At 27.4% G+C, this 10,653-nt stretch overlaps 1 protein-coding gene across 1 annotated transcript; it reads right to left on the minus strand.

Annotated features, from left to right (window-relative positions):
* Nucleotides 1–2,619: 2,619 nt before the first annotated feature.
* Nucleotides 2,620–5,745, minus strand: LOC122271610 (keratin-associated protein 19-2-like). Its single transcript, XM_043053517.2, has 3 exons — nt 5,581–5,745; nt 4,163–4,428; nt 2,620–2,702 (listed from the first exon to the last, which is right to left on the minus strand). The coding sequence occupies exons 1-2, from the start codon at nt 5,593–5,595 to the stop codon at nt 4,165–4,167; spliced, it is 279 nt and encodes a 92-aa protein (XP_042909451.1). The 5' UTR covers nt 5,596–5,745; the 3' UTR covers nt 2,620–2,702; nt 4,163–4,164.
* Nucleotides 5,746–10,653: the final 4,908 nt, after the last annotated feature.

Consider the following 10,653-nt stretch of genomic DNA (forward strand, 5'->3'; position numbering starts at 1 on the left):
GGTATTTAAACTATTTTTTTTATTATTTTTTTCCAGTTGTTATAGTAACGGTTTACGAAAATCCCAGTTTTCCATATTATATTTCTTATTACCACGCATTTAATAAAAATACGAAACTAAAAAGTAAATTCAACAGAATGAATACTTTTTATGACATTCTCTAATGTATCATGATAAATTTATCACATTTACTACCAAAAAGCATGGATCCATACTCAGAAACATTATATTTTATTGTTAATTTTACCAAAGGCCATTACCAAAATGCTTCGGTAAAAATTACTAAGCTTTTTGATGCTTCCATAGAGCCAGAAACACTGTAAATTTTGCAAATGATTTCGCACTTGTTTGTGAAATTGTGACAGTTTGTAATAAAGGTGTGAAGGCAGTTGACAGTTGTTAAAAAAAGATGAAAATAGCTGTACCGGTACTCTAAGTGTCGGTATTTTTTACAGTAATTTAATCAGAATTTTTTTTCAGTATTTCTTTTTCATATTAAAACAATTATTCCTCTTAAAGAATCTTAATTTCAATAGAGAAATAATATTGTTTTGGTGCTTAGCCATTGATTTCTCTAGATATTTTAACCGAAATGCCGGGGTTATTTTCGAATCAAAAATATTACTCAAATTGTTGCTAATTTTCAGTCATGATGCAAACTAAATATTGTATTGAATTTTCATAGCGTTGGATGATTCTAACACTAGCTATTTATTTGTAGAACCGTTTGCTTTTAATACAAAACAAATTCTTTCAAAAATTGGATTACTGACTTTTTACGAAATTACTTTTGATTAGCTTTCTAAAATACCTTTATATATTTAACAGAGTTGACATGATTTAAATTAGTTTTAAATCTCTCGATATTTTGGAAAGAAAATCATTGATTAAAATCAAGTGAATTTTTTAAAATAAAGCTCTTAATTTGCGGGGATTATTTTATTTTTGCTCATAATAATTTCAAAATATCTTTTTAAGGTTGTGATATTTTTAAAGTCAGATTTCATTGTAATTATAAATTTTATCCAAAGTAATAGTGAGAGAGTATTTCACGAAAATTATTATTTATTGACTAAAAAATAAGAAAAAGACTAAATTAGGATTTAAATTATCCCTTTTCATTAGTTCTTCATAAAATAATATGCTATTTAATGTACATACTTCAATTTTATTAATTTAGTTTTATGTTTATTTAAATACAATTGTTTTTAAAAGTCATTAAACTTGTAGTTTGTTTTCATAAATAGACAGAGAAAAAAGTGTGACCAAAACTAACAGAGAATATTGTAAAATTTACCGTATTTCTAGTTCTATAGTAACACTAAAAAGCTCGGTAATTATTAACGACGCGCATTTCTAATTTTGGCAAAGATTAACAATAAAATATGAATTTATAATATGTGATAAATTTGGAAAGTGTCGAAAAATTTGATAATTTTATCTTGATACCTTAGAGCAGTGTTTCCCAAACTTATATGGCTTTCGTGTACCTTTCCAAAACTTTTCGCAGCGCTGTGTACCACCAATAAGAAAATGAATGTATTTCTTTACTATAAAATTGCACTTACTAAAATTGCACTTAATGAAATTGCAATTACTAAAAAATTGCACAAGTTAAAAGCCACAGTTGACTCCACTAATTATTAACTGTTAACTCTACAAAAAATAGCCAATCGAAAAATACGTAATCGTAAATTTTCAAGTCTAGCTTTTTTTTGAACTTTTCGTTTGTTGCAACATATTTCACATAAAAACGCGTACCCCCGCTAAACTGTGGTACGCGTACCACACTTTGGGAAACACTGCCTTAGAGCATCGCATTCAGTTTCAGTCTTTTCATGAGAATTATAATTTTGAAATTTTGAATTTCCAGTCAACCGTTACCACATAAACTGTAAAATTACCAAATAAATGATTTAAATACCACATACTTTGATTTTATTAAACCAGAATTATGGTTTTTCTTACCTGAAAAGCAGGACGGTAATTTAACCATAATATTTTTCTGTGTGTGGTAAAGAAATTACTTGTTCGTCAAAAATTTGAGTATTTTTGATTTTTTTCTGATTTAAATTAACTTATTTTATTTTGATTCTAACTAAATATCTCAAAACATCCTAAGGCAATCAAACTGGTTTTAATATTTTTTCTCCCGCTCAACTCTGCAGTTTTGAAACCGATTACGATACCGTCTTAGTTTCTTTCATTTTGCTATTAATAATGTGTAATGCACAATTTTTATAAGTTTCTATTAAGGGCGGTGATTACGAAATACTATAAATGAAATTTTAGATGACGAGATTTGCGCTTTTAATGCAATAGTTACATAATAAAAAAAAAATACTTTAAATTTTTTAATAATACTTAAAATAAATTTTAACAGTGTATTTTGCTCATTAATTCTTTTAAAAATGTGTTAATAGTTAATTTAAAAATTTAAAATTATTGATTTTTGAAAAAGAAATTATTCTTCAAACGGTTACACATATTTGATAATTTTATTAATAATTCGTAAATAAAGGGTTGAAAGTTTGTTTTTATTTGGAAATGGGACAATTTATTTTAAAATACATTGAAAAATAACCACTAAATTATTTTTTTAAAAAATCAATGCTTTATTACAACACAAGAACAACATAAAAAAGCATCAAATCAAAACTGTACGAAATCCAGAAATTTTCTTTCTTTCTGATATCATTGCCCTGAAAAACAAATAAATAATAAATTATCTATTTACAAATGCTGAAAGTTATAATTAATTAATAAACTATGAAGGAAACTCGCTAAGGGCTTCCCTTTATACTCTAATTAATATAATAGTACTTTATGTCATGATAATAATACATCGTATTTAAGCAAAAAGAGCTGTAAACAAATACAGGGGACAATAATGCCATAAATCAAAAAATTTCTAACAAAACAAAATATACTAATTTTTGCATTTGGATAAAGATAATCGCAAGTATGAAACAATCATCATTTCATCACTGCATGAAATTTTATCAATCAAAATTCCGACTAATGCTAGGTTTATTAGAGAGCTTAAATCTCTTCTGGAATTCTGTGTGTGGATGTCGATAAAAGTTTCCATTGTATCTTTTGATCGCTACAGGCAATTTGTTTTCTTCAAATTTTATCCCAAGAATGTATCAATCTGAATTTGCGCTTTAATTGGAGTGTCCAAAGTTGTATTGGAACACTGCGCTGGCCGACAATAAATATTTCAATAGTTTTCTGACCAATATATCCCTCGACGATTAAAATTTATCGTCTACCAAAATAAAGAGCAAGCCACCAAACAATGTTCAAATTTTGACTTATTCTCTACGTCTAACATCAAAATTAATTAAAATTTTATCCCCGTACGAAAATTTGACCAGTTTACGGCATAAACAAACTGACAGTTAAGAAAATTAAAGAGACTAAAATAAATACATGAATTAGGAGACTACATCTATGTATATAGCTGACTAAAATGGAAATCATTTTATTTTCATTCGAGCTCGCATGTAAAGATAGGTTGGTATTTTATTTACGTCGCACTAGAGCTGCACAATGGACTATTGGCGACGGTCTGGGAAACATCCCTGAGGATGATTCGAGGACATGACATGGCAATTTCGATCCTCTGGAGAGGGGATGGCTCCCCTGCTTTGTTAGCCCGGTGACCAGCACGCGATCTTGAGCACTTTACGGTAGAAAAGTTTAACGAGGACCGATACAGCTCTCCCTCGGTCCCTACGCAGACTGATCAAAGTGGTCACCCACCCGCTTATTGACCACAGTCAGTGAATCTTGACTTCAGTGTTCTACTGGGAACTGTTTCTTTACGATCAGTCCCCTGCTGGACCTCGCATGTAAAATGTAGGATCAATTTCTTAATGAACTTTTGTCACCCCGAAATATCTCCCAGTGAGTTTTAAAAGTGATTTTAAGATTTGATTAAAACAAAATTATTTACTCCTTTTTAGTCCAACTGATGAACGTATTTTTCAAGATTTTAATTTAATTTAATTTCATTACTTTTGCTATTATATACTAAATGATATTTTGGGCAAAAGAGACTTGTTAGCTGTTTCCAAAAGTGTGACCAATTATTTACCATTATTCAGTAATCCCTAAACTATCCAATATAATCTTTACTTTGTAAGTATGATCTTACCTTTAAAATCCATATCCGTAACGACCATAGCCTCCATATCCTGCACCGTAACTTCCATATCCCAGCCCATATCCACCATATCCAAGTCCGGATCCACCATAGCCGAGTCCATATCCACCGTAGCCAAGACCATACCCTCCATATCCGAGTCCGTGCCCTTGAGATTTAATGAAATACCGGGAACTTACGCCATGTCCACCATGTTTGCCGTAATGATGTATAACATCATTGCCATAAACGAAAGCGAAGCAAGCCAAAAAGAAAAGCTGAAACATTAAAATATAATTAATTGAAATTCAAAAGATTGAAAAATATGTCTAATAAAGCTAAGAGTTAATGTATAACTAGCCTGTAATAAATTTTATCCCTATAAAACTTTCAATTATTAATAAAAACATTGACGTATCAGAAACAAAACTTTATGGAGTGTTTTAATATATTTTTTTCTAAAAATGTTCGTTTATAATATTGAATTATAATTAAATAACTATTAAAATTTTTCATAAATGCTTTTAAAAAAATATACTCCCCGTTTTATGGAGTATAACTGCTAGTTTTATTTCTAAGAAAGTGATTTAATTAAAATCTTTGATACGATTTTCTTTTAACATTGATGACATTCAATCAGTTTTTTCATCCATATAAATAATTTCTTTTATAATATTCGTTAACAAAATGGCAAACATTCACTTCATATTGGAGTCATAAAATTTTATAATACGTCCGAAAAACAAAAGTTTTAAAATATTTAAAATCGTATGGAAGTTAAGATTTTTTTGAAAAACTGTTCAATAATAAATCTAGCTCAAGTGCCTTTCCAATGAACTTCTGGTAATTCTTATTATTATTTTTAACAAATAGAAAATTACTTAAGTAACTGATTCATAAAAGCTAAAATAAAATTGAATTTAAGACATTTAATCAAATTTCAAGACCCACTTTCTTTTTTGAAATACGACAAATATAATTATTAAAACACTCAGAAAATTTCGCAAAAATAAATTTATTTCTAAAAAAAGTGAGAAGGGACGAAAACTTTTTTTAAGTTTTGATATAAGAAATAGATTTTAATAGTTAAATTTTTTTTCGAAAGAATTAAATTTGATCATGTTTTTAGTTAAAAGGTGAAATTCGATTAAAACTTTGTTTTACTTGAAGTAATTTATTTTATTTGTCAAAATTTTGTTTGAATATAACTTTGTTACTTATTAAAAAAAAGGAGGAAATTTTTTCTGTAAATTAAATTCTTTCAAAAAAGTATTTAAACTTTGAATTTAATAACAGCACTATGATTGTATTATATTAAGTAAATCATTTTAAGAGCAATTGCTTAAAGCAGTACAAGAAAAGAAATAAAAAGGTGCATAAAAAAGAAACATTTTTAGATGTGTCTGCAAAGTCATTAAAAAACTACTTACAGCTATCTTGATCATTTTGCTTTTTTGAATGATTAGTCCTACTTTGTGAACTAAAACTTTCTTCGGTCCTTTTATATGAGTGAGTTCTACTCTAATTGATCAGATATTTATAACGCAATGAAGTAAAGTTACGTTATCGAAATTCCAATCGGAAAAGGCGCGCGCATATCTTTCACGCTTCTATGCTTTAAATTAAACAATAGTTCAAACATTACTAATACATATATATTTGAGATTAATACTGTTAAATAATATTCTGTTTAAGAAGTTTAACCATGAAATTTTTTTTTACAGAAGATATATTTATTTATTATTATCATCACTTATGCAGCAGAGAGCTTTTCATCTGAACACCGATCAACCGAATTGATCGACGTTCTTACTGGATTAATTAATACACTGGATTAATAAATGTGTTTATCTGAGCATATCACACGAAAAAATATCGACCAGAAATTGCTCCTATTCTTTAAAATTTCTAAAGGACTACGAAAAATCACTTCTTTTGTTCCGCGGTGACTTTGAAAATTGAAAAATAGGTGGCATTATGTGAAAAAGAACAAAAATTGATTTTGGAATTTAAAAATTTGATTATATCCGAAAGTTAATACACTTTAAAAAATTTTGATGTATAGTTGCTCCCATTAATGGAGTTAAGGAAATCTAAAAGTTTTTGCAGTGCATGCAGTCTTTTTATTAACCTTTTTTCTCCAACAGTTATATTTATTTGTTTATTCATTTTTTTGTTTGTTTTCTGACAGCACATATTTTTATGAGTATTGAAATTAATTTAATGAACATATCATATAAAACAAGCAACAGCAATTCTAGAAATTTATTCACATTCATTTTTAAAAATATTGTTATTTTATAAATTTTATATAATTTTTTTTTGCACGATACATGATAACTATAGTTCTGAACTTAAAAATGTATTTATTTAAAATGTTTTTAAGAATGCATAAAAGCGTTTATCTCAATACTAAAAATGATAGCAACTATACATCGAAATTTTTTGCAGTGTGCAAAGAGTACACATAAAAATTTGTAAATGTTAATATTTTTTAACGGCATCTGAATAAGTCAAATTCCCATAAAATTGAACTTGACTTGAATTCATAGCTGCTAAAAATATTAACGTTTACAAATTACTATAAATGTCAGAACAAAATCATTAAAAAGGGAGTATGAAAGTTTTCTAAAATTAAATCATGCTGAGGTGTTTTGTAAAATAGTCGAACCTGTAGTATTCGAACTTCGATTAATTGAATTGTCCAATTCTCCGGATTGATCAAGATGATTCAGATTCTACAACAAAAGAGAAGAAAAAGAACCAAGAATTGGTTATATTCTTCAATTTTTCTAAAAGACAGAGGGGGGGGGTCGCTGTTTTGGTTCCCCAGTGACCCAGTAAAAGGGCACAAAAGAAAAAAAAAAAATTTTGGCATTGTGTGAAAATGCTCAAAAACTGATTTCATAATTAATTTAAATTGTAGATTGAACCCGAAATTAAAAACAAAGAATTTATCTATAATGCTGATGAAAGAGGACTTAAATAGAATTCATAGGCGAGGAAAATTGGAGTATTTGCGAACTATCACAATTACCAAAACAAAGCCAAGAAAAAGTGGGTATGGAAGTTATGTGGAGAGAAAAAAAGAAGAAAAAACATTACTTTGAACGTAATACAATAAAATTGTCCAATCAAGTGTTTTTTTTTTGTTGTTGCTGTTTTAAATTTTTTTTTTAATCGGATCGGATTTAGTGTCCATCGGTCTGGATGATCAGAGTTCTATGTATGTTTTTGGAAACCTTGTCCAAAGAAAATAAACGAAATAATCACGTAGGCCGCAAATTAATATTTAGATAGAGAAGAAACAGAGATACTTTCTAAGTCAGTCAAATAATCATTCAATAATCATCAGATGCAATCATGCATATGGAATTAGAAATACGCTTTCCATTAAGATAGATTATTTATTAGTGGCAATCGATTCGATTAATAATTTTTCTTTCAAGGGTCTATGTTTTTCAGTTTTATATTTAAAAAATAAAAAATATTTCAAATTCCCAATAAATAGAGCCCTATATTTTAAAACATGTTTTTCTTGCGAGTTGTCTAAAGATGCAATCAAATACGTTTTTCTGCACCAAAACTATGAAATAGAAGTTCACAAAAATATTAACTTTCTGTATATACAATTAGTTTCTTAATATAATTTTCTATTTAATATACGTAGATAAAATAGTTATGGCTAAATTACAGCACTAACTCGATTTTGTTAATTAAACCTAGACATACGGTATTTAAACTATTTTTTTAGTATTTTTTTCCAGTTGTTATGGTAACGGTTTACGAAAATCCCAGTTTTCCATATTATATTTCTTATTACCACGCATTTAATAAAAATACGAAACTGAAAAGTAAATTCAACAGAATGAATACTTTTTATGACATTCTCTAACGTATTATGATAAATTTATCACATTTACTACCAAACAGCATGGATCCATACTCAGAAACATTACATTTTATTGTTAATTTTACCAAAGGCCATTACCAAAGTGCTTCGGAAAAAATTACTAAGCTTTTTGATGCTTCCATAGAGCCAGAAACACGGTAAATTTTGCAAATTATTTCGCACTTGTTTATGAAATTGTGACAGTTTGTTCTAAAGGTGTGAAGGCAGTTGACAGTTGTTAAAAAAAGAGAAAAAAAGATGAAAATAGCTGTACCGGTACTCTAAGTGTCGGTATTTTTTACAGTAATTTAATCAGAATTTTTTTTCAGTATATCTTTTTCATATTAAAACAATTATTCCTCTTAAAGAATCTTAATTTCAATAGAGAAATATTATTGTTTTGGTGCTTAGCCATAGATTTCTCTAGATATTTTAACCGAAATGCCGGGGTTATTTTCGAATCAAAAATATTACTCAAATTGTTGCTAATTTTCTGTCATGATGCAAATTGAATATTGTATTGAATTTTCATTGCGTTGGACGATTCTAATACTAGCTATTTATTTGTAGAACTGTTTGCTTTTAATACAAAACAAATTCTTTCAAAAATTGGATTACTGACTTTTTACGAAATTACTTTTGATTAGCTTTCCAAAATACCTTCATGTATTTAACAGAGTTGACATGATTTTAATTAGTTTTAAATCTCTCGATATTTTGGAAAGGAAATCATTGATTTGAAACAAGTGAATTTTTTATAATAAAGCTCTTAATTTGCGGGGATTATTTTACTTTTGCTCATAATAATTTCAAAATATCTTTTTAAGGTTGTGATATTTTTAAAGTCAGATTTCATTGTTATTAAAAATTTTATCCAAAGTAATAGTGAGAGAGTATTTCATGAAAATTATTATTTATTGACTAAAAAATAAGAAAAAGACTAAATTAGGATTGAAATTATCCCTTTTCATTAGTTCTTCATAAAATAATATGCTATTTAATGTACATACTTCAATTTTATTACTTTAGTTTTATGTTTATTTAAATACAATTGTTTTTAAAAGTCATTAAACTTGCAGTTTGTTTTCATAAACAGACGGAGAAAAAAGTGTGACCAAAACTACCAGAGAATATGGTAAAATTTACCGTATTTCTAGTTCTACAGTAACACTAAAAAGCTCGGTAATTATTAACGACGTGCATTTCGAATTTTGGCAAAGATTAACAATAAAATATGAATTTATAATATGTGATAAATTTGGAAAGTGTTGAAAAATTTGATAATTTTATCTTGATACCTCAGAGCATCGCATTTGAACATTGCATTCAGTTTCAGTCTTTTCAGCTTTGTATGCTTTACTAACCGTATCGTAATGAGAATTATAATTTTGAAATTTTGAATTACCGGTCAACCGTTACCACATAAACTGCAAAATTACCAATTGAATGGTTTAAATACAGCCTACTTCGATTTTATTAAACCAGAATTATGGTTTTTCTTACCAGAAAAGCAGAACGGTAATTTAACCAGAAATTTTTTCTGTGTGTGAAAAATGTGAGTATTTCTGAATTTTTCTGATCTAAATTGATTTATTTTGATTTTGATTCTAACTAAATATCTCTAAACTTCATAAGGCAATCAAACTGGTTTTAATATTTTTCCTCCCGCTCAACTCAGCAGTTTTGAAACCGATTACGATGCCGTCTTAGTTTCTTTCATTTTGCTACCAATAATGTGTAATGCACAATTTTTATAAGTTTCTATGGAGAGCGGTGATTACGAAATACTATAAATGAAATTTTAGATAACGAGATTTGCACTTCTAATGCAATAGTTAAATAATAAAAAAAAAATACTTTACATTTTTTAATAATACTTAAAATAAATTTTAACAGTGTATTTTGCTCATTAATTCTTTTAAAAATGTGTTAATAGTTAATTTAAAAATTTAAAAATATTGATTTTTGTAAAAGAAATTATTCTTCAAACTGTTATACATTTTTGATATTTTTTAATAATTCGTAAATAAAGGGTTAAAAGTTTGTTTCTATTTGGAAATGGGAACATTCAGTTTTTTTCCTAACAATTTATTTTAAAATACATTGAAAAATAACCACTAAATTATTTTTTTAAAAAATAAATACTTTATTACAACACAAGAACAACATAAAAAAGCATCAAATCAAAAAAGTACGAAATCCAGAAATTTCCTTTCTTCCTGATATCAATTCCCTGAAAAACAAATAAATAATAAATTATCTATTTACAAATGCTGAAAGTTATAATTAATTAATAAACTATGAAGGAAACTCACTAAGGGCTTCACTTTATACTCTAATTAATATAATAGTACTTTATGCCATGATAATAATACATCGTACTTAAGCAAAAAGAGCTGTAAACAAATACAGGGGACAATAATGCCATAAATCAAAAAATTTATAACAAAACAAAATATACCAATTTTTGCATTTAGATAACGATAATTGCATGTATGAAGCAATCATCATTTCATCACTGCAGGAAATTTTATTAATCAAAATTCCGACTAATGCTTGGTTTATTAGAGAGCTTAAATCTCTTCTGGAATTCTGTGTGTGGATGTCGATA

This window comes from Parasteatoda tepidariorum, chromosome 7, assembly GCF_043381705.1.
Source record: "Parasteatoda tepidariorum isolate YZ-2023 chromosome 7, CAS_Ptep_4.0, whole genome shotgun sequence".
NCBI classification, from domain to species: Eukaryota; Metazoa; Arthropoda; class Arachnida; order Araneae; family Theridiidae; genus Parasteatoda; species Parasteatoda tepidariorum.